Genomic DNA, 26,609 nt, shown 5'->3' on the forward strand with positions numbered 1-26,609 from the left:
AAAAAATTCATAGATTCTCTAAAGCCCCCAGATAACCTTTCCCCCTCTGAGAGACAAGCTCTCAGATGTTTGGCATCAAACACGCTGTCTGATGACTGGTGAGGACAACTACGATGATGTTGTAGTTGTCCTCATCAAAACTGCTTTCCAATTTAACGACAACATATATTTGCAAATAAATATATGGCTATAATATGGCTCCTGCATATGCCAATCTTTTTATGGATAAAGTTGAACATACCTTTCTGCAACAACAAACCCTAAAACCACTCTTCTGAACCTGCTATATTGATGACATTTTCCTCCTTTGGTCCTATGAAAGCAAAACTTTATCATCCTTTATTTCCTCTCTCAACTCCTCCTTCTTGGCATCTTTCATTTCTCCTACATCTGACTCGAATATTACTTTCCTAGATATCGACATTCACCTCCAGAACAGTACATTTTACCCCTCAGTCCACATTAAAACGACCAATAACCAACAATATCTTCATTTCAATAGCTGTTACCCATTGCATACAAAACGCTCCATCCCCTTCTCACTTTGTCTGTGGCTTCCATCTCTGGAACAACATCCCCTACCAACTGAAATATATGGACCAGCTACATGACTCTCTCAGAAAATGTGGGTACCCTGAAAAATTACTGAACAGTAAAATTCTCAAACCGTCAACCCATACACTCCTCTCCCCAAACCAAACTGCCCAAAATGCCCTAATCTTATCACAACTTTCTTCCTTGAAACCCACAAGATTAAACATCTAATCCATGAAATATTCTCAATTATTAATAACAGTATGTCCACATCACTATTATTCCCGCTTTGTCCTTCCAATGCCCCTCTCTCGCATACAGACAAGTCAATCCCAAAAACCTTCTGAGATCCACCAGCCCTTTGGCGTCTCCCTGACAAATTTCCTCATATTTCCTCTACTTGCAACCGCCCCATACGTAAGATATGTCTACTTATCAAAGCTGCTCCCCTCTTCCCACATCCCCTCATTGCCCCCTCACCTTGTTCCCAAGCTAATTGCCTCTAAAAAGCATTATTTATCTACTAGTCTTGCAAATAATGCACTTTTTTTTAAATACGGGAATGTATTACCCCTTATTCATTTGAATGATCAATCACTGCTGCTACAGCAATTCTGCCTCACTTGCTGAATGGTTCACCAAATATTAGCAAAATATCACTGGCAAAAAATTGGCAACAAACAAATTTATGTGGCAGAAGTGTGTTGATGGGATTGTTAACTTGCTAATATTCCAATTGCAGAAATAGTTTTATCCCCTGGTCAGCTCTTTCAAAGCCACCCAAAGTTGAGGGATAAATAAAATAGTTGAATAGAGGGTTGAATAAAATTCCATCTCATAATTGATTTTTAATTACAGACTCAAAATTGTTCCATCATCATAATGAAGAAAATATTTTAAGATAGTAAGTCAAAGCCATTGCCATAGATGGGAAAAGGCCTGGATCCAAAGAGGTATATTACTGGAACATGTGATTGTCACAGGAAGGAGTAATAGTCCAAGGCTTCATTGGGTTAAAAATTTTTGCAGTGCCATGTACCAGAGTTATTTTGGCTGCCTTATCAGTGTTCTAAAAACCTGTTCCAGTCTTTGACACCTACTCATGACCACAAAAATCTTCCAGTCAAAGTCAAATGAGCCCTATCAGCAATATGTGATCACCAATTCCCTTGAGACTTAAAAGACCTGTAAGAAAAGGGTCTGAGCCAAAGTATGTGGCTAATTATATTTTTAAACACTTAAATAATGGAAGGGTAATATTTAATGCCATACGCTTTTTATTATGTGTGGTTTATCAGTGGCATGAGTTCGGTAACAGCATAGACAAGAGGAGGACAGAATAGAGAGGCCCACATGATATATTGAGTAGCTAATATAATATGAAGTGTAATGTCACAAATATTTTATTGACCAGTTATAATAGAAATGTTAGTCAAAATAATCCTACATATAAAATTTGTGTTTAAAAATTATAATATACTAACAATTTCTCGATTAACTCAAGAAAATAATGGTGACTGTACAATTGCATTTTCTACAATATAAAAATATGATCATGATATTTTGCATTTATATATGTTGTCAAATAAAAAAGTATTTACAACAGGATATTAGTGACCTTAATAGGCCAGTGACTGGATGTAGTATATTGCAATAAAAAATATGTCAATGAAGTCAATATTACATGAGTGACAATGACGTGTAATTGAAGAGATGGGCATACAATATAAATATTTACACTAATACTTAAGTACAGCTATTACAGTGCAATTTCAAATATTTGCTATGAATGGCTGCCAAATGCTCCATTAAGAGAATCAGTGGGCTAATTAATATCAAAACTGAACATGGTGATGGTCTTACCTGAGGTCTAATAGATGTGAACTGTTTTAGACAATAATTTCCCGGAAAGAAGTGCCCTTATTCTTATAGCCCAAACAATACAGTGTTTACTCTGCAGAAAGGAAACAAATGGCCATACAACAAAATGCAGCTTATGACACATGGTTATAAAGAGAATATAATAACTATTTATTGGAAATTTTCATTTTTTATTTGAATAATTTACAGGTTATTTAATAATGGAGGTAATGTACACAAAACTTAGTGGTCAATTAATTTTAATTTTTTTTTCTTTTTATATATTTAAGTCTGTCTTTTGAGTACATATTTTCGATATTGTAAATCAGATGAAGCAAAGCAAAGAGCAGGACAAATGTATGTGCAACACATATTATTTTTAAGCACATATAATAAAAGCTCTCCTCAATTACCTATAAGAGCTTTTGTATGCAAAATATGCAACTATTGACAGTGCAACTGCTTTCAATGAGAGTGATACATCATGTAATTAAGTACTGCATGAGACAATGTAGTGTAGCAAGCCATGAAGCTGTGTGAAATTGTGGTCACATTTTGCCTAGTAGAAGAATTTGGCAAGCTACAGAAAATCACAACCTTGGGCCTTGATTTTTGCAAGATTCAACAATGCTACTTGCATGATTTCTCTGAGAGAGAATAAAATTTCAGAAAATCCTTGAAATTATATGTATATTTGTGTCTGTGTGTGTATATATATATATATATATATATATATATATATATATATATATATATATATATATATATATATATATATATATATATATATTCAATAGGTGATGATAGAGTTCACCCAGTACTAAACCCAATGGCATGTGAAATTCACATATCAGGGTAGGGGGCCAGTTCCTTTCTCTGTGCTGGTTATGGTTTCCCAGAAAGATCTGGTACCCAAAAAATCTCACAGGTTGGTTGGAGCTGAGGATACCCAGATAGGCTTGCCAGGGGATCAAACCCGGGCCCTCCAGTCAGTAGTTCCAGCGCTCTACCCCTGGACGACCGCGACCCTATATATATACTATAGTATATATATATATATATATATATATATATATATATATATATATATATATATATATATATATATATATATATATATATATATATATATATATTCAAGCTGTTTTAGTTTAAAATGAAATTAGATGATAAAGAAGAGGTTAAATATTCAAGAAATGGTATTAGTGCAATTGCATTGCTGAGTCATGTCTATCACCCAAGGGAACATATAACACCAATGGCTCTGTGAACATAGTAAATGAGTATTTGAAAGTGAATAAGCAGGAAGGTTCTATTCAGTGGATTGCCTGCCAATTATGATGGTTAGAGAAGGAAAGAAAGGAAATGTTTGATACAAAAATATTCTATTGTTTCTCTACCTCTGTCTACTGCTATCAGCTAGTCTTCAATAGAGAGGTGACCCTCCTGAAAGAGATCTTTTGTTAGTAGCAGTAATAATGACAAAAAAGTAACAGGTTGACATTTGTAGAAAACAAAATTAGAGAGCACAGTAAAAATTATTTAAAAATTATCAGTCATCAATGTGACTTAAGTTATTTGTAAAATAAAATAACTTAGGTACAATTTTAAGCAGGAAAATCACTCTAAAACTAATACAAATCTTAACTTGTCTTGCTGCATTAAGGAAACATGCTTTTTATAATAAATAGAAGAATATACTGCAGTTTAAACTTGACACTAGCTTGAATTTTTATAAAAATATTCAACAAATTGATTTTTACAATGTTGCTTATTCACATTTTCTAAATACATAATTATAAAATGCAGCTAATGACACAGACAAACAGCCTTGTTGGTAAACAGTTAATTAAAATATCAATCAAAAATTTAAAGAGCAAACAATAAAACAGTTTTAATACTTAAAGTCTGTCTCACATCTACAGAGGCCAAAAACACTGATTGTAGAAAGCACATAAAATTAAGCTAAAATGGTAATATAAAAAGGTATACTGAAAGGTTAATTGGGTTTTGTAGATAGCCAGTCAGTAATATTTATTTTAAAAAATAAAACTTCAGTCTTAACATAGATGAGTGATACAATTTTGCACAAAACTTTTGATGCCAGGAAAAATGTTCTTTTCAATATTCGCCCTATTCTACTCATGACCATAGAAAGGAGCTGTAAATATACTGCAGGAACTCCTACAGCAGGTAAAATAAATATAGAAAAATTCAGAACTTGATTATCACAATTAGTCCATCATCAATGTCATATAATCTAAATGGAAAAGGTGATTGTTCTAGATATACTTTTGACACATTTTTATTCTTTATCCCTGATACTGGTCCAAATTTTGTTCCAGTCATAAAATTTAGATTTTTGACTTCCTACACATTGAATGTAAAATATAAACTTCCCTCCGAATACATTTACACTCAAGTCTATTCTGAAATGTAATTACATATATTGCATAGAATCCTTTTCATAAAAGTGTATGCATTTGAAATTTAAAGAATGCAAACAAGTTTCCAAATGAATGTGAATTATTATAGTTATATTATTACCCAGTGCCCTATACATATTCATAGGATATGCATATGTCTTGCGTGCGTCCTTTGTATGCTGACCTTGCTATGTTTGGTACATTACTTTTTTAAATACCATCCAATAATCAATTTAATTTTGTTAATTTATTAATAGTAATTATTTTTGAATACCGACACTTAAAATTCTGTAGCATAATTTAATGTAATAATTATCTCTATAAATTTTTACGAGATTGAAAGATGTAGTGATTTTGAACTTTTATTTTGATACAATATTTTCCAACAATATGTAGGAGTTAAAATTTGCTATTAATAATTATCATTGTTTTAATGAATCAGAATGTATCCCTAATCTCTTGTTTCCTAATGGCTCCTTTTATTATAAAGTTATATTTCATCTTTTTATTTAAATATTGTTTGGTCTTAATATGAATAAATTATTTTCTTAAATTATTATTGATAATCACATTAAGATTTTGATACTGCATGCATATTATTATTTCTTATTATTTTACACAGTTGTCATGTACATTGGGATATTGAGCCTTAGCCAAGAGAATAAAAATTATTATTATTACTTATTTTCATAGATGATTTAATGATAATATTTTCCCTTTTGTGCTACACATCAAAATATTAATTTATCATAGATATGACCTAATTTCAAAAGATAAATTATTTTAAAAGTAATTTGACTTTACAATTAATCAAATAAACGGAACTCTTAAACTGGAGCTCATAAATATTGAATAATTTAATCATAGCCAAAATAAGTGTAGTAAAACTATGAAATTATTCCAATAGATATAATTATTAGCACTTAGAAATAAATACTCAAGCCCGGATTTTGTCTTGTTTAGGGATTCAAAGAGTCAATTGGCAAATTAACCATTACAGAAGAAAACATAGCTTTTGTCACTTTTGCTATGTCTGCGATAAACATAATTTGGCATTAATTTTATTTAAGAAAATAGCATTTCAATTTGGTAAGCAGAGAGAGCAAAGGTTTTTAATGGTAATAATAATACAAGTTACTGTTGCATTGTACATTTTTTCACCCCCATTTCATAGAACTAATTTGATGAAAGTTTTCCTAATAATTAGCGATTTTAAAGGAAACCATTGATAAATAAATCAACAATGCTTTTGTTTAAATAAACGTTGTTATGTATCTTATTATAGTGAACATTGACAAAGAGACTATATGTGTAATAATAGACATATGTTTTCATATATATATATATGAGACCTTTAGAGTCATTAAACTATTGCATGTTCTTCAAAATAATGTTGTTCTCTCAAATATAAGTATGCATTACAAAAATAAAATCAAAAGCTTAAAAATATACTTTCAATAAAATGCTTATTCTTGTGATTATCTAAGAATTGCCATGATATAATATAAAAGCTCCTGATAAAACTTGAATGATTTTCTAAATAAAATGTAATGGGCATGGGGAAATTAGGGACTGGCTTTAGGCTACATTAACCACTTATCTGTTTATCAGTAAGAGACCAAATAGGTTTGCTAAGAAATTAATGCAGATGCCAGGGGCCTAATTTAGAGGAATACGTTCCTTACAAACCTATTTGGTCTCTTTCTATTACGTCTTACATGTACGAAGTTAAGATAGCCTACAGCCGGTCCCTCGCATGAAAAAAACTTCCCTGTGTACCACTTTGGGCTAATCAGTGTGAATTTGTAAGTTCCCAAGCAAAAGGATTGTTCTTGTTTACCAATTCACAAAACTCCCAGTGAAAATCTTATATTTTTTTATGCATTTTGAATTCCTAGTGAGGGATTAACTTTACCCTTTAATCTTCAGAACAATCTTAAAATTCTCCTCGTTTTTTCTTCCTTTTTCAGTGATCTAAATACCCCTGTGCAGCATAAGGAAATATTATTTAATATAGTAGGTCTTAGAAAGGCTGTAAAAGAAGCTCAATTTCTCCTTTACATCAATTCATAAATATTTTCTTATACCTTGCAAATGAAGTATAATAATGTGCACTTAAATAAATGCATATAATTTTATTTATTTATTTTACATCAGCTCAAAAACAGCAATGCAGTATCTAAATTGTACTTTGAATAATAATACAAAAATTAGAAAATTACATACACCCAAGCTGTAGGCGGAAAAAAACCACCTAGGCGGGAATCGAACGCGTGGCCTCTGGATATGCAGTTGAGGATTTTACTGCACCACTGCCAGGGCTGGCAGTAATACTAATGTTAATTTCACTTTCATGTTTGTCCTAGAATTTATTTATCAGCCCAGTTTCCACATAAAATGTGTTATCCAGAGGCAAGAGCTACTCTATTGGTTATTAAGAATCCCATATTATGTTTGTAAAAGGTTATGTTTTATTATAAATTATGCCTCAATTATCTAAAGGATCACGTATTACAAAACTGATTTTGATATAATCATATATATTATTTATGACTCAATAATGTTGTCACAGAGACAAGTATTGATTGAAAATATCATTAATGTCATATTTGTCTAATATCTTATAACTATGGTGCCAATTATTGTTTGCTTATTAATGCTCTTTTGGCATCAATAGTACAAAATAATATCAGTAGCTATGACGTAAAAGTTACTGATGAAAATTCTTAATGCTATCTAAGTATTGGGTCACCAACTTGCCCGTAACTGCATCACCAAAATAGTCATAGAATATTTTACTCAGTTGCCATCTTTCTTCTTTATTATCATACAAAACCTTTTTAACTCCTAGAAAATTGTACGACAATCCAGGTATTTGATGTCACTTATTTTGATCCACCTGCAACAGATTGCATAATGATGAACTAAAACATTTTAAAAGAAAGTCTATTGAATCAATTAAGCCTTTTCCAGGTGTGTGATGAAGTTTTTGTTGGCTGTGATAGAATGCATTTCATATCACTGTGTATTTGTCAGTAAATGGACGTAGTATATCTTCAATTTAAGTGATCTACAGATTTGAACTTATTAATAGGCTAAAGATTTTGTCAATTATTCCCAAAGCAGAAGATAACTTGCTAAATAATACTGCATTGGATTATTATTTATTCAGAAAAAAAAGAAAATCTTAACTAAAAATCATCAAAATATTGAATCCATGACATTATTATTTCCTTATATTTTTTGGAATGAAATTTGAATTTCATTATTATTTGGCAAATGGAACCAAATAGCAATCCAGCCAGCACATGGTGGTAGGTTATTCTAGATATTGGATGGAAAGGAGGATATCTTATGCCATATTTATTCCATTATGCAGAGAAATGCAATGGAACCAAAAGAAAGGTTTTTGGGATGGAAATATCTCAGCCGTCACCATCTAAAATATATTTATATGATAAAAAATAATAAGATAATAAATATATTCCTCTTCTAAGGCACTACAGCCAGGGTGGGTTTTTGCCTCCCTTTATACCTAATATATTGGAAATCAATACGTTTTATCATAAAAAGTGGCAATATTCTAAACGTTTTATCCCAATTAGTTCTTTCAAATTCTTATGATATATCTTGCCAACATTGGCAACCATTGGCAGCTTGGCAAGTATGTGAAATAGGTGGGTTTTGCTGGTGTACTACATGTTCTCTTTTACCTCTGGCCATAGTGTACTTGGCAAGATAAGCAACCAACAAAATTTAGGAGTTTTTGGCTTCTTTGGTGCTGAATTTTTTCTTTGAAGAACTTTTTAATTTTTTGGTGCCGGATTTTTCATTGAAAAAATTCAGCACCAAAAAAATACAAAGTTCTTTCATATATAAGTAGCAGTATATTTTCTCCTTCTGCTTTTCCTCAAATTGCAATAGGGGTTCGGTGCATGATTTGTACATTTGAAGTACTTCAAAAAATTTTACTTACTTATCTAATAAAGGAGGAAGCTGCCATCCAGTTTTAATGCAGAGTTGAATTAAGAGCTGAGTATTTTGAAGTTAAAGTAATATGTTATTTATTACCAGTCTACCTTCAATAACAGGGCTACAATTGAAATTTCTGTTCAATTTTAATGCAATGAATTCAGAGATTTTCATGTGCAAATTTTTCTTTCAGTTTTACATGCATGAAAGTATGAGCTAAATTAAAGTTTTTATTTCCATGTCACTATTAGGCCTGATCTCAAATTTCAATCTCTCTCAGACCTCCCACTGGTAAACCAAATTTAATTTATGGCAGCCATCTCATGTACAATGGTTTCATCAATGATAACTATTTATGCAAGTTATGTTATAGAATTTTCAATGTGTGACATATATATATATATATATATATATATATATATATATATATATATATATATATATATATATATGTATATATATATATATATATGTGTATATATATATATATGTATATATATATATATATATATATATATATATATATATATATATATATATATATATACATATATATATGTGGGAGGAACAGGCTATATGGGCTGATTCGTAGTATTTATGAGGAAGTAATCTGGCCAGGAGGCTTTGTGAGATCAGTTTCAGTTCCTATTCCGAAAAAGGTAAAGGCTACATCATGTGAGGGTTTGTGTATATATATATATATATATATATATATATATATATATATATATATATATATATATACACACATACAAACACCAAATCCCGCCAAACGGCAAATAAATTCTCATTTACATAGAAATAGATATAAGTAAAAGGGATAGGAACACACACAAAGAATGAGCACAGGAGAGGTGTGGAAGGTGGAATCAGGCAGATCACCAGTGTAAAAATATTTCCAAGACCGGGACTTGAATTCCAGATCTTTCCACTTGCCGGGTGGGAGGGTCTTAATCACTTACAACGTACTAACGCCATCTCTTGGCCAAAAACTCGGGGCACTTGGTTGCATAAAGCATTGCAGATCTCAGTGTAAATTAAGTTTCCTGGATAGCTCAAGAGGTTAAGAGACTCCGCCCAGCAAGAGGAAAGATCTCGATTTCAAATCCCAGTCTAGGAAATATTTTTACACTCGTGATCGGCCTGATTCTGCCTCCCTCACTTCTCCTGTGTTCATCCTTTGTAATTGTGTTCCCATCCCTGTTCCTTATTTCTATTTCTATGTAAATGAGTATGCACGTATGTGTAATAATATATGTGTATATATATATATATATATATATCATTAGGTAATCTAACATTTAAGGTAGTTTTTTGGATGGACACAGCTACTGAATAAAACTTTTGTGACTCCTAACAAAACACAAAACTCCAGCATCATACTCTGTATCAGGTCCCTCTTCATTTCTAAGTTTTTTCTTCCTGCCTTCACCCCGTCCAACATCCCTATCCTGTTCCTTCCCTTTCCTCATTTGCCTAGCATTCTCCCCTCTATTACAGTCTTCAACATCCCACTGCCGGTCAATACCCCCTTCATCTACTTTTCCTGCCTCCAAGGATTTCTCCAAACAAACCCCTGTCCTCGCCCACCATACCAAGTACCTCCTCATTTGTTTTCTTCTCTGTTAATTTCACCTTCTCCATTCTTCTCCACACCCACAATTCAAAACCCTCCAGTCTACGTCTATCCTCCTGCTTCAATGACCACGTTTCCACTCCGTACAAAGCTACGCTCCATATCAAAGTTTTGACAAGTCTTTTCTCAACATCCTTACTCAGCGTCCCTGTCATCAACTCCCTCCTCCTTGTGAAAGCCTCTTTGCCTAGCGCAATTCTTCTCCTTACGTCCCTACTACTTTGACTGTATTGGTCCAAAACACTTCTGAGATACGTAAACTGTTCTACCTGCTCTAGTTTTTGCCCCCCTATTTCAATGTTCAGCTTAGCCTTTTTCTTCCTGAATATTGCATAATGTTTATTTTATTAATATTGATTCTTATCCCATCCCTGTCGCACTGAATTTCCAATTCACTCAGCAATGCTTTCAACCCCTTGACTGACTGACAAACTAAACCTTAGTCATCAGCAAACCTAACTGATTTTACGTATTCCCTGCCCACTTTCATTCCTACTTCCAGTTCTTCCCATGCCTCTTTAATCATTTCCTCTACATACAGGTTGAAAAGCAACAGTGATAATGGGCAACCCTGTCTTACACTTCTTCCTAACACTGCCCTTCCGGACTTACCGTTCCTCACTTGCACCTGAGCAGTCTGAGACATGTACAGGTTGCGGATTAGCCTCCTATCTCTCCAATCTATTTCCATTTTCTGCAATATACTCATTTGTTTTCCCCAATTCACTCTACCAAATGCTTTTTCGGAATCTATGAAACAGGCAATTACCTCCTCTGTGTATTCCACATTCCTGTCAATTAATAATCTCATTACTGCAATGGTATCGCGAGTACCTCTCCCCTTCCTAAACCCAAACTGATCATCCCCTAAGTAATCATTTTCCCTACTCTCTATTCTTTTGTTTATGATCCTGAGAACTTCAGCTGCATGGGATATCAAACTAATTGTCCTATAGTCCTCACATGACGTGGCCTTTACCTTTTTCGGAATAGGAACTAAAACTGATCTCTCAAAGTCTTCCGGCCAGATTCCGTCCTCATAGATACTACGAATCTGCCCATATAGCCTGTTCCTCCCACATTTGCCTAAACATTTCAGTAGTTCCCCAGGAATTTTATCCACCCCCACGGCCTTATTTAGTTTCATCTCCCTTAATGCCCTTTCTAACTCATTGTCGAGTATGCCTGGACCTAAGCTATCATTCTCTACGTGATGTTCCTTTTTTATGTCTTAATTTGTTGGTTTAAGTTCTTTACCATACAGTTCTTCTATATATTCCTTCCATGTCTCTTGTATCTTCCCTGCATCAACTGTATATATATATATATATATATATATATATATATATATATATATATATATATATATATATGATAGAGTGATGGTAGAGTTCACCCAGTACTAAGCCCGACAGCTTGTGTAATTCACACATCTGGGTAGGGGGGCCAGTTCCTTTTCCTACGCCGGTTATGGTTTCCCAGGAAAACCTGGTACTCGAAAAATCACATAGCTTGGGTGGAGCTGCAGGTGCCCAAAGTGCCTTGCCTGGGAATCAAGCCCAGGATCCTCGGGTCAGTATTGACCTTATTCCTTTCCATGAGGCAATGTAAATTATTATTTTGCTGTCATAATTAAGTTATGAAAAGATAATCCCCTTTCTATACCTGGTGTTTGTTTATATCCTCAAATATTATTTGCTATAACTAATTTATTGTTCTAATCAGATGAAACTTGTGATTTTTTGTCTTTAAAAAAATTAAATTAGAGCAGCAGATGTTAATGTCCAAGTAGATTTGATTAAGTATTTGACGATTTCACATGATCAGTCAAGGAAAAGTTAAACCCAGAGTGAACTGCCTAGTATAATGATTCTTTAACTTTAGTTTGTCCTCAGAAACACTTTTTGGCTTTGAGATTGAGCTTAAGCTATTTAAATGATCAACTGAGTGATTGGTGAAGTTAAATTAATCACTATAATAAGGATTCTTTTACGTCTTTCACCATCAAAAAACGATCTGGTCTCCTAAATTGCTTTTTGATAATTTCCTGATATGCTTGGGATATGACATTTCTTGAGCCTGCTGCAACTTAACAATAAAACTTGAGCTTTTGCTCAAACTGTGACTTATGGCTCAAGATAAATTGCAAAAAGCAACAAGCTGGTCAGAATTATCTTGTGCAAGTAAGCCTAGCATTTTGTTAATAATAGAATGTGTAAAGTTGAACTTGAAATTTTTCTTTGTTTACCATGTACTTTTTGGTGTACTTCTGTATGAACATCTAATTTCTATATTGCCTTGTGATGTGAGTTGTATTTACAGAGGTATATTTGCCTCATTTTCCTATAGTTGAAACCTGTGATACAAGTCCACAAACTCAAATTTTAATTGAATCGAACTTATGTCATTTCATTATATATATAAATTTGTGTGTATACATATATGTGTATGTGTGAAATAGAAATTTATATTGGTCCAATTTCTTCAGGAAATGTTATGATTTTGATCATCAGGCTATATCACTAACATTGGAAATATGCATTTTGTCAATTCTGATGCTGGGTGCTTGTATAGAATGCCCTACTCAAATGCCGTCAAAAATGGTATTGGAATTCGAATCTGGAATTCAAGGCAGAATTTCTTATATGAATGCTTAAAAATATTAGAATTAAATATTTAAAATGCAATAAATAGCAAAATAAAGAAGTTATTCTTATAATTTTTCACCTAGTCTATTCTATCTGTTATTACTGAAGATGATAAAATGTTGAGGAAATTTTTACTGTCAACTAAATTTTCTTTGAAATAACTTCTTGTAACTGATATAATTTCTAAGATATGTTCAACATGTAATAATTTGTTTTTCATTAAATGGAATTTTTATGCAAATTAATCCATTCCGTCCATTAGGTTGTTTGTTGGAATGTAATCCTTTGTATTTTGTATGCATTAATATTTCTTTTCAAAACATGCATGAACCTAATCTGATTCATGTTAGAAATTTTCCTCAGCTATTATATCCCCAGATGATTTAGATATCAGCTGGCTGCACTGACCTTAAATTGGCAATGCAATAATGTAAGAAATTTCTGAGCCACTCCAGTGTTCATTTCATTAGTGAGACTGCCAGGTGTCTATTAGGTAGGGTAATGGAGCACTTTAGGGCTTTTTTGGACTATTTTAGGCCAGTGAATAGGTCAAATACTGAGACTATAGCATATTCATTGACAAATAATTTACCTTTAAAATAACTGAGTGTCATAGCTAGAAATGCATATAGTGGGTCAAATAACATGGATCGTGCTCCATTACACTGAAGGCTTTAGGGAGTGTTCCATAATATTAAGAAAAAAGTTCCTTATTCAAGCAAGTTTAATGCACTATCAGGATTACTATAGTGCGATTTCATAGGAGACAGCATAGAATCTAGATTGTGCAGTGGGGAAGTTAGAACATTGTTATCATTTCGAACTATGTCACGCCAAGATGTAAAACATATATAATGTAAATTAAAATTAAGAAAAATGTAATATTTGATGTTACATGGCTGATGTTAATTTGGTGTTGCATGGCTGCACTCCCTACCACACACTCTAGTGGTAACTTTCAGGATATTATGTAGAAGTAAAAATATAAGACCTAAGCTCTGAACTATCATCAGTACTAAATTGTGTTTGTGTTTTTGTGTATTCTACCCATAACTCTCTGCAAAGCGTAATTCACATAATGACCTACCAAAAGCTTGAGGGGCTCCCTGCATTTATTTTTACTGACAATTAAATGAAAAATGAATTTTTGATATAGAATTTGTTGAAATACCCCCAACCAAACAAACTAGAAGAAGGTTGCAGCAAACCACATAGATGTAATAATGTTGGTAAGGAGCGACAACTTAATTACTCAAATTAAGTGATTCCTTATTCATACGGCAAGCATAACTTTGAAATTTACCATGAACAAATAGCCACTCACAAAGTAATCCTGGCAGATACATGCCACCTCTTTTGGAAACTTACCCTGCATTCCATGAAATGATATGTATCCAAATCTATGCATACACGACCTGCTAATCCACTACAAGGGCATGAGTCAAGAATGTCTTGATGCACCAATCTTGCATGTATGAAGAAATATCAATTCGTTTCTAAATAGTCAGATATGAAAAATATTTCGAGGAAATAAAATCAAATATGTGTATTCATAAATTGTTTAAAATCTATTTAATCAACAGTGTATTAAAACAAATGTATAAATAGCATTCATCTAAATGATGCTATCTTTACTCCTTATAGGAATCTCAACTCAGGTAAACAATTGCATTTTTGGGAATTTTCCAAAAAGATTGGAGGGCTCATTTGGAGCCATATATGTTTCCTCTATTGAAGAGTGTAGGATCTCTGCAGTATATGTGAAGTAGATTTTGCTGACCTGAGACTTGTCCTATAATTTTGCCCAGATTCCCTCACCTTTCTGGGGCCCATTTTACCTCTTAGTAATTGTTCCATTACGTCAGTGAATGACCACTTCCATAATATCATGAATCAGTTTTCATGTTAATTTTTCTCCATTGTGCTATTTGAACTATTAAACTGAAATTCAGTTTTTATATCATTGGAAATAAACATAATATTCCTGAAATTTTTTATACGAAGCTAATGCCTGGAATACATTTATTTCTTGTAAGCCAGATGCTAAATATTGACAAATATGGCATATTTGTAAGATACATATTCTTTGCCATCCTTTGCAAGCCATTAGGATGTTTGTGTTACACTAACAAAATAAAGTAACTGCAGAGTATTTTCAATTTTAAATATTCATTTGTCATTATGACTGCAGAGTAATACAATCTATTTGTGTTGAATACATTGATGACTCGTTCATGCATCTGGACAATAAGGTTAAAAGTTAAAATGAAGATGTTAATTTTAACAACACTAATTTTATTTCTGTGTCATTTCATAATTGTTCAAATTACATCCTGTAAAAATAAAAATACTGAATTGATTATTTTCTTTTGTAAAATGTTTATTTAAAATGGAATGATTGTGACCTTTTTGTGCATTAAGACTTAATTACTAACAGAAAATTTATCAAGGGATGATTCATATATTTCTAGCATAAATAAACAAGGCCCCCAAAGAAAAAAGTTCGACTTGCACCCAATAAGTAAATTAAATTTCACCAAATTATGCTGATAAAAATTAACACATTTCATAATTTTATGATAAAACAATTTTGAATAATGGTTAAGAATTTTAGAAGAAAAAGCTGTTAGTCATTAATTTCATGGTTACCTCTTGAGCTGGCTAATACTTCCTGGGAGTGACAATTTGGACAAGAACACAGAAAAATACCTGATATCTCTGGCCACAACAGCGACCGCAGCACGCATGTAGCAATCCAGGTTGACTGGCGGCTGAATGAGCTGGACTAGCCAGTGGTGATGGTGATCCTGGCCTCTTTGGCTGCCCATTGTATGGAACTTCCATTTCTACAAATTCACGATCCTGAAATATTAATTGAGAATATAGTACTTCTCTGGGAACATTTCCAGCCATTTTACATTGCACAGGAAACTATTTGCAAATTATTTGGCTGAACCTTTGTCTTTTTGGAAAATCCTTTGCTCTGAGAAATTTTTTTTTAGGAATTGACCTATGCTCTAGCACTCACCGACTACTACCTCTCCACTAACTACTGAAGCCTTGCATATGGATGCAATTAATGCGAAGACGTGATTTGAAAGATGGTTACAGAATTATTTACTCATTATATATTGCATGTGCGAGGGTAGGCTGAAAACTAATGCACACATGCTTTTAGACCACAAGTGATGTCATCGCATTTTTACCAGCTGATAAAGTGACTTCTACTGAGATTCACTGTCGTGTAAAGGCTGTTTATGGTGACGATGCTGTGGATAGGTCAAGTGTTAATCGATGGGTAGTAAAATTTCGTGGCTGCGAGCCTGGAAAAGCCGTAGTTGTTGATGAAACAACGGACGTCCGATCACTACCACAGACGGTAAACATTGCAAATTCGTCGAAGATTTGATTCAAAATGAGCGGCGAATCACTGAAAAGCATAACGCATTCCATATTGGTCGAGTTTGTCGCGTTAATGGCAGCCTGGCGCAAATAATCTTACAGCATGACATCGCCCGTCCACACACCTCGCGCGTAACTGGAGAGGCTCTGCGAAACCTGAAATTTGAACTGATTCCACATCCTCCTTATTCCCCCGGTCTTGCGCCTTGATATTTTTATTTTTTTCCTCAACTCAAGAGACCTTAAGGGTAATCATTATACCTTGGATGATGAGGTGAAGGCAGCTGTCAAGGCGTGGATTCGAGAAAAGTCGGAAGTTTTTCCGTGACGGAATGAAAAAACCTGTTACACGTCGAGAGAAATATTTTAGCCTTAACGGTGACTATGTTGAAAAATAAATGCATATATGATTTTGAAAGTTAAGAATTTTACTTAAATGTAGTTTTTACGCAATCCCACCATTTGTTTATGTTTTTGGCCTACAAGCATATGTGCATTACTCTTCAGCCTACCCTCGTATACCCCAGTGAGGTATTTCAGTTCAGAGATAGCATTCTGGAACAGCCCTTATATGTGCAAAAATAGCATTCTGCAACAGTTCTTAAATTTTCTCAGAATTCTATTAAATGAATATGTTCAGAATAGCTATTGTAGCACATGGATGGATTATGTATGGAAACATTTATTGTCCTCTGATTCCTAAAAATTGTTGCAAATCAATAAATTCAATACAGATTTGCAAAAGATCCAAAATCCATATTTCATAATTAGCAAAGACCAATATATTTCAAAGTTAATTGTGAGCAGTGATACCCAATATTCCTCGTAGTTATATGGCCTATCCTCAAAGAGAATATTTTCAACAACAAATATTCAATGCAGGAACTTGACAGATGTGGTAGAGAATCTATCCAATAAATCATCCATGATAGATTTATTACAGGTAAATGGTCAAGAGACTGTCTTCACAACAGTTTCTATCAAAAAAGGGAGACATCACCAAAAATCATTAAACCTCAAATATTCTTGATATGTTTATGGAACTTTCGAACTATGGAATCTAAGATGCGATTTTCACCATAAAAAAGAAATCATTACCCATTATTTTCTTCCATTTGTGTTTATGAACAGTGCAACGATTAAGGTAACATTTGATTATAATTGGTCATATCGTTTATGACTGGGTGTTAACTATGTTAACTGAAGGTAACTGCGTTAACTATCGAATAATAAAATAGAATTGATTTCATTAATACTACGTACGGCTCTAGTGTAAGATTTAAAAGAAAGACTTGATATCTATCGTTAAGCATAGTCATTCCTTAAACACTAGGAAGAAACAGCGAAATCTAAAACCTTTCCTGCAAAGCTCTCATTTTGATACAACTGGAAGAATATAATTCCGCAACTCTCGACTCAATGGAAAAGTATGCATATTATGCTTGCAAGAAAAACTCCATAAGTACATCAATGAAAGCGATAAAACTTGTACTTCATATCAATGCTAATCAAAATAAATTATATGAAATAATGGGCGTGGTTTGAAGTAGATTAGTCTCTGATTCTCTTCAGCTCGACTATGAGTAAAGTCACTCGAAGGGCTGCTTTGTGTAAATACTCACTGTGGTTTTCTCTAGACAGCGTAGAAGATGGTGATGCTGAAGCTCGAAGATATCCTCTTCACGATAATTGTCATCCATTTCTTCACCGGACGCCTGAGCAGCGAGCCGTGCTTCCGCAGCCTTCTTTTTGCTGACGAAAGCAGCTCCCGAGGACGCCTTGGCAATTCGAATGCGTGCCAGACGCGCTTTCTGCAATGAAACACAAGTCCAAGGAAATGAGTGCTTGCCTTTTGCCAAGAATTCCAAGGTGATTAATCCAAGCCACGCGGACTAGTATTAGGGAGGTCCACTGCTCTGATGCTAGAGCAATCAAATGATGACAAGAGCGTGGTGCAAAACAATGTGAATTCCTCTTTCAGGTGAAGAGGTTAAAGTGAGGCGGAATATTTTTATAATGACGAAAGTTATAAAACAAATCAATTACGTAACGGTTTTTCATCAAACTGTATGTAGGATATTTTATTTCTGTGCCAGCCGGAATCTCAACCAGCTTTTAAATTTTCCTGAACCACTCTCAAAATATTAAATATTTCATCGGCCATTAGAGTAAAAAATGTGCAGTGTAATTTTGATTGAATTAAGGTAACTACGGATATTAGTTTCGTTTTTCTACTTGAAATCTATGCAGGACGACAATCAAGTTATTCATATTTTCATTTTGAATTATTTTAACGATATTTTATTACGGAATAATTATGACCGCGTGTGGGGTCATGGAGGTAACATGCTACTGAAAGTTTCGACGAGGATTGTAGCTATGTGTGAAAGAAAATACTCACCTCCAAATTGTTACTATTGCTATCATGAAACAATTCCCATTATTCAATTTATTTACCATGCATAGTCGTACTATTTAAGGGATTCGTGTAAAAAAAATTTAAAAAACGCTTATTTTTCAGCCATTAACTTCTGAATTATTCTTCTCAAAGTTTTATTACGTTTCAAATATCTTCATTTGTAGCCTCCCTTACCTTTAAACCCGACGAACATATTATCTAAAATTAATTAACCTAGGTGGCCAATGAATAAGAAATAATTTGAAAATGTTACCCGCAAATTTGATGCACTGAAATAATTTCATTTCATAAATGAGCTCAAATACTTATTCGATTTGTAAGTGACAAGTTGCACTGCCAAAATCACTCCCCAGTAAAAATCCTTTAAATTAATGCCAGAAGACCATGGTTGGATAAATTACGAATCAAGAAGTCTAAAATTAAATGATAGCGATAATAATTTCCCATAACACTTATGCAAGTGAACAAACCACTATTTCCACTAGGTTTTTCTATTATTCTCTTTAGTGCTTGATTGAATAGAAGAAAGTCGAGTGATTTCCTGAAATGGATGAGAGAGGATTCATTACCTAATGAACAGCAAATCTCCTCTGGAGACTCGAGAGATACTTATTTTTCATTATCTGCGAATTCCATTTGAATTTATTTCTTGGTTTCAAAAAATTTGACTGACTGTGAAAGTTCTCAATACCGCGCCGTGTTGAAGTTACTACTCCAGGGATAGTTGATGAAATCCATGATATGGTGATAAATGCCAGAGGAAGTAATGCGCAGGACTCTTAAATGTTATTAATACCTCTGGAGAGGGTGATTACATAAATTAATTGAAAGGTGACAACTTTCCACTAATTTGTGGAAAATTGTCAACTTTTAACTTAATAATGATATTCCACCATATCACGCCTGAAACGTCTCTCTTTAGGGGTGAATACATAATATTTAACACAAGCATTTGGACCTGAGAAAGCGATAGGCAAATCGGGCTCAGACTTCTCACAGTTGATCAAAACGAAGTCATGTTTTTTCTTTCTGCCGAAAATGGCTTGCAATCGTTTCAACGAAATATACAGGAATTGAGGCGTCAGTACGTCACTGGATGAAACAGGGAAATCAGGCATGCCAAGGAATTACTTGCTAGCAAGGAGTCCGCACCAATTTTGACAAAGAACTGCCTTCAGCTGGAAGGAACAGTTTTTCTTAGGATTCGTAAGGAATAATTTTCATCAATAATTTTAAAATGGATCAAATTAAAAGAATATTTCGCCCTAAATATCGTTATTAAACTATTTTTAAAACTGAGCAGCATGAACAGCGTCCACGATTGACTCATAAAAATGTCTTTTTCTATCATACCAGCGGATCAACTCATTTTGTGATCTGCAATTGTGAATGTAAAATTGATGATTGTATTCACTCGCCGGCGCCTTTTTTACCAGATCCTATTAAAACGAGGAGATGGTTGCCGAACCAAATTCTTATTCAAGAGAGGTTAAACATTTTCCTTTTTGGAATTCATTGATAAACTGGAGCAGCTGTGTTGGACGAAATGTAAGTTCAAGGGAACAGGCTTCTATCCGACTTCTTTTTATCTGAGAGATTTAACTCAATAGCTTACATGGTGGTAATCTATAGAGTAAAGAACTAGGCTACTGACTGGTGGACCCAGGTTCGTTTTCGGATGACGCCTCTGAGCACCCTAAGGTTCACCCTAGCATCGTGATACTTCGGGTACCAGATCTTCCTGAGAAACCACAGGTGGCACAGGTAAAGGGATTGCCTCCCCTTCGCTTCCTTGCTAATGTGTGCATTTCACATGCCGCTGTGCTTAGCATTGGGCAAACTCTACCCTCACTTTTAAAATCACTCTTTTGGTTGATTAATGTGTTTTTTTCATATTTAATATTAATGAGTTAGGCCCAAATAATATATGCTAATATTCAATAAAATTTGATTCGCAAAACCTACTCTCAAATATTGACTCTAAGATCATTTCGGTACAAATACGCCTGGTTTGGTTTCGAAATTAGTCATGTCTGGCTGGGTTACGATATTAACTGCGATTCCGGGAATTTGGAAAATTTATTAGCAAGAAATTAAACTTATGGAAATATTCTAAGCTTCTGATTCACATTATTTTGCACCAGAGACATAAACACAATGGAATTGAATTTTTGTAACAGAGAGTGATAACCTGAAAACTTGAGTCAGCGACAGTGATTTGAGCGAAGATGGCTGGCTTCCACTGCAGAATGACGGATATGCAGTCATAAAAAAATCAAAACAATGGTCTTTTCTACGTCTTTAAGGGTATGCCTCAACATTTCATTGGATTCGCAATTTTTAACAAAAAATCTAGAAATGCATGAGTAAAACGACAACGTATATGTATTTTAATGGTAGAAAATCCTTACAAATAAACATTGTGCCCTAACATCACTCCGGTGTCTTACGACTTTTAATAGGAAACTTTATTCACTAATCTTAGATGATTACTAGAGTATTACAAAATTTGAACATTGTTTTTTAGAATATACGGTATCTTTTGAGAGACTATGAGCAATTATCGACCGGTAAGCATAACCTCAGTTGTTTGCAAAATAATGGAAAAAAGAATCGCTGACTACATTCGGGAATGGTGGACAAGAGATAGATGGCTATTCAAACACAAACATGGGTTTAAAACGGGATACTCGTGTGAAACGCAGCTTTTGGGATTTAGCCAATATATCGGCGACGCAATAGACGAAGGAAAGGATGTGGATGCAGTAATTGTTGATTTTTCGGCAGCTTTTGACCGAGTGCCTTAAGATAAATTATTGTTAAAGTTGGATTCGTTACCATTGGACTTGAGGGTAAAATAATGGATAAAAAATTTTCATAGAGGCAGAACTCAAAAAGTAAAATTAGGGGATACATTTTCAAATGAGGCGAGCGTTTTAGCAGGAGTTCCACAAGGCAGTGTTCTAGGGCCATTACTCTTCCTAATTTACGTAAACGATCTACCAAACAATTTACATTCCCAAATAAGACTCTTTGCTGATGACTGCATTAAATACAGACGGATAGAGCATGTAAATGACCGCGCAATGCTACAAAATGACATCGATCGCCTTGGTGACTGGGTTACAAATAATAATATGGGCATTAATATAACTGAGAGTAAGCATATACATTTTTCAAATAAAAAGAATGCAGAAAAGGAAATTTACACCCTCTTTAGAGAAAGAATCCATGTACCAGTCAATGCAAATATTTAGGCATTTACTTAACTAGGGATCTTGGGTGGGGGGTCCAAGTAGATAATTTGACACGGAAGGCTTTTAAAGTATTACATCGGGTAATGAGAAATTTAAAAAGGAAGTAGCGTAGCCACAAAAGAAAATGTATATAAGGTACTGGTTATCCCTATCCTAGAATACTCCTCCATAGTATGGGATTCATATGAGGTGGGACATATTAAAAAGATAGAAAAAGTTCAAGGAAAGGCAGCAATATATGTACTCGGAAGGTACAAAAGAACAGATTGTGTCACGGAAATGTCAGATGTACTGAAATGGGATAGTTTGAAAAATAGAAGAAAAAGGAGTAGGTTGGCGCGATGTATAGAATTGTTAAAAAGGACGAAGCGTGGGAAGATTTATGACAAGGGATAGAAAAGCCTAGCCTAACCTAAAGGGAAAAAAGACCATTGTTTCAAACTAAAAATAAGGACGCAAAAAACAAATAAGAAAAAATTCTCTTTTTTAAATAGAACTATAATTGATTGGAACCAGCTGCCTAGAGGTATGTTTGAGCCCTTTCCATCCAATTTTAGAAGTTTTAAGTATAAATGTAAAGCAGCCACTGGGTGATAAACTTCATTGTAATTATTAAAATATTGTTTGTATGATATGTGGACGGCATTTTGTATGTGATGTGGAAGTTTGTTTGCATGTCAAGTGTCATTGTATGTAAGAATATTTTGTCTCTTATCTGTTTTTCTAGGGCGTGTATGCACGTAATTTTCGTTGCAAGAGTTATCTTTGGTCAAACTTGACCGTTGCCACCAGGAAAATCGCCTAATTGCAACGAAAAAAGAAAATAAATACATAAATAAATAAATAAATAATTGAAACCACTGAATATATTTATTTATTGGTTGAAAGTTGATGAACATCGTCACATGATCGCCTTAAACACACAACGATTGTCATATATTGCAACAATTTAGAAAAAAACCTTAAAGAGAAAATTGCCGGGAAATATCAGTCGGTTTTCACTTTTTAAACAGTTGGATTTACGAAATGAAACCTTGCTCTGACTTTTTAAGGCAATACCATAATTTGGGGTAATGTCATCAGAACTTAGGAGTTTATTAAAAAAGATGGTTAAAAAATTTTCAAATACGGAAATGAAATAAAGAGAAGCACACCCAGATTGAACCCTAAGATCAGCCAGAATGAACAACGAAGTATCTAATCAAGAATAAAAAAAATTAATTGGATTGAAATCAAGAATCAAAAACATTATTTTTGCAGATAAACCCAGATAAATTTAGGAGTGCAGTAAATAACCGTTAATTAATTATTTGTTTTTTAAGATTCCCAAAGCATCTCGCAGTATGCAGCTCAGCTTTTGGGATGCCCTCCGCGTGGCTTTGTCCATTGACGACGAGCGTTTCTCTAACTATCCTGCTTACGTCTTCAGGTCTTTCTGTGTGAGATACTGTCATGTAGAAATTATCGCCTTTAATGAACGTGGATGCAATTGCGGAAACAAAAGTTAATTTTTGCCGCAGTTCTCTATATCGTCAAGCCACACTTGAATTGACATTGATTATGTTCAAGTATTCATTTCCAAAAATTCAATTCCGAACACAATTCAAATCTCTTAACTTTTTGTTCAATGTTTTCTAAAATACGATTTCAAATTGATATTATACATTACTCCATTCAGTGTAACGTAGGGTATGCTGAAATAATACTTCTTTAACGGACTGCGGTAACTCAAAACTCTGAAAGATATTCAATTACTTTTTATTTAGAAGTGTGACGTATGGACGTATTTATTAAAATTATCATCTACACATATTGTCAGAAATCTTAAATAAATATATGAAATTTCTACGTAACGCATCCTGTTTTATTTTTTACCTATTTTCAAATGGGAACGTAAAATATTTTAAAGTTGTTATTTTTGATTAAATTGATGCCTCTTTTAAAATTCATTAGCTAATTATAGGGGTTTTAGGAATACACAAGCGTATATTTACTTACGAAAATTTTTGCTAATATTTCACATTTTAAACAAATTTAACAGATTTCACAGTACATGTTCATGTATTTAAAAAGGGGTCGACAAAGAGGTAGGCTATTGTCATGATTGCATCCAGGCATTAGATGTAAGGCACTGATGGGTATTTGGATAGGCATAGATATTGATTGGTAAAGTTAAGATATCAGAAAAAAAGAATTTAAATTTGGGAAAGTAATAAGCCGTTGAAGACATTAAAGCACATGGAGTCAGCGAAAGGTTTTGTTAAACTCTTGACACAAACGTATCACAGAAAAATCAATTCAACCAAATAAAGTATGTCACACAGTGTGCTCGAAGGAATTATTTCCAATTGATAAACAATAAAATTAACTTTTGATGCTAATTTCTTGGTATTTTGAGTGACAAGAGGTTCGAGAAAGAAAACAGGTATGTTAAGACCGAATTTTTAAACGTAAATTTTGAATGTATTGAAACTCTGTTTTAAAGTTTACGCTTGTCAGCAGCTTTGTGTGATAGTGTGAAGAGTCCACATGAACTGTCATAGATCGTATTTTATTGTTTTAAGTCACGATTAAGGAGTGATGGATCAACTTAATGCAATCACAGCAGCTGAAGACAAGAGTTTTAAAGTCAGTTTTCAGTTGTCAACGCCTGGCAAGCCGAAACTGGAGGAAGAAACTCTAGAAGAGAAATTCAAAGAGAATAAAAATATTTTTTACGAAAGAACACTATAGAATGTTATTCCTACATCACTAGGAAAATACATATATTTTTAACAAAAACAGAGTGCACATGCAGCTACAAGACATGAACCCCATCAAGTAATTCAATGAGAATTTATGATTAAAATAATACATGCACAAATGAATAAAAATGAGCCAAAAGCTTTTGCGAAAAGAAATGTCCAAAACAATAAAAAATGATGAAAATATTTAAAGAATTCTAAAATAATTTTGACTTTAAATACATTTAGATGTTATTCAAAGTAAAAATTTTAATTTTTATGCCTCTATAAATATTTTAAATTAAGAGATGACATTAGCGTGACATCGCGAAAAGTATCCAGGTTGAAATAAATCTTTACACAACATTTAAGGCCAAGTAAAATTATACAGAAGCCGTGTTACCTAAAGCATACCTAAAGTTACCTAAATCATATCAGACATATTTAGTTTATCATCAATCATGCTTAGAGAATGTACCATTCTGCTCAGTTCAAATCATCTCTAATTTTTCCTTGATTACAATTTATCATGAAAGTTTTGCGGCGCTTTGGGAAGCCATATGCTTTTTGCAGTTGGTATTTTTTTCCTTCGTCATAGGTTGATATGTACTTGACAGGTAACTTCATCTGCATTTCAACATTGAATGAATGTTCAAAAATTCTAATAAATAAAGCAAATATCTTCGAAATTTCAGCTTTTATGTCAAATTACAACAGAAACTACGATTTTATGCTTTTGATGAATTTTTGTCATTTATATAGCAGCGAGTTGGCCGACTATATGAAAAGTTTGTACTGGTTTCCGAAAATGATATACGTTTTACTTGGTAAGTGTAAATATGAACAGATCGATTGGCTCGTGCCATTCGATTGTTACCAATGATTTGGGCATGACACGGTTCGCCGCGATAATCGTACCAAAATTGCTCAATTTCGGCCAAAAACGGCAACGCAATAACATTGCTAATGAGGTGTTGGACTCTGTCGGCGACGACCCAAATTTGCTCCAGAGGGTCATAACTGGGGTCGAATCATGGGTTTATGGTTGTGACGTGGAAACTAAAGCTCAATCATCCTAATGGAAGCTGCAGCACGAGCCAAGACTGAAAAAAGCGCGCCAAGTTCGGTCGAATGTGAAAGTTTTGCTCACAGTTTTCTTCATTTGCAGGGGCGTGGTGCATCATGAGTTCTTACCACAGGGTAGAACGGTAAATAAGGAATATTACCTGCATGTAATGCGCAATTTCGCAAAGGCGAAGAAATCCGCCACAAACGACCGGATTTGCGGAAAAACAAATATTGGCTTTTGTACCATGACAACGCCCCTACTCACACATCGTTACTTGTGCGCGAATATTTGGTCGAAAACGAGACACTAATGATGCCGCAGCCACCGTATTCTCCAGATCTGACCCCCGGTAGCTTTTCCATGTTACCGAAACTAAAGAGGCCCATGAAAGGACGACGCTACGCTACGACTGACGAGATAAAGACTGCGTCGAAGGAGGAGCTGAACAAGATCACAAAAAATGAGTTTTTAAGTGCTTCGAGGATTGGAGAAAACGTTCTCACAAGTGTATAATATCTAATGGGGATTACTTTGAAGGGGATAAAAAAGATGTTTTTGAATAAATAAATAATTTTTGATAAAACGCAAAAGTCGTGATACTGTTTGAACAGACCTTGTTATTTATTTTTTTCAATTAGTACTCATTTCAAAGTATGCCGAGGA

At 33.8% G+C, this 26,609-nt stretch overlaps 1 protein-coding gene across 3 annotated transcripts in view; it reads right to left on the bottom strand.

The window, feature by feature from the left end:
• Positions 1 to 26,609, bottom strand: part of Shal (Potassium voltage-gated channel protein Shal) — a 456,388-nt gene that overhangs the window by 26,838 nt on the left and 402,941 nt on the right. For 2 of the 3 annotated variants that reach the window (XM_071586568.1, XM_071586567.1), the window contains exons 3-4: positions 18,101 to 18,289; positions 15,786 to 15,938 (exon numbers count right to left, since the gene is read on the bottom strand). In XM_071586568.1, the coding sequence (XP_071442669.1) occupies positions 15,786 to 15,938; positions 18,101 to 18,289 (342 nt within the window). Of the gene's footprint in view, positions 1 to 7,617; positions 7,720 to 15,785; positions 15,939 to 18,100; positions 18,290 to 26,609 lie in introns of those variants that run through there. The other variant, XM_071586569.1, reaches the window with a different exon arrangement.

This window comes from Hetaerina americana, unplaced genomic scaffold, assembly GCF_022747635.1.
Source record: "Hetaerina americana unplaced genomic scaffold, ioHetAmer1.1.p SCAF_23, whole genome shotgun sequence".
Taxonomy (NCBI): Eukaryota; Metazoa; Arthropoda; class Insecta; order Odonata; family Calopterygidae; genus Hetaerina; species Hetaerina americana.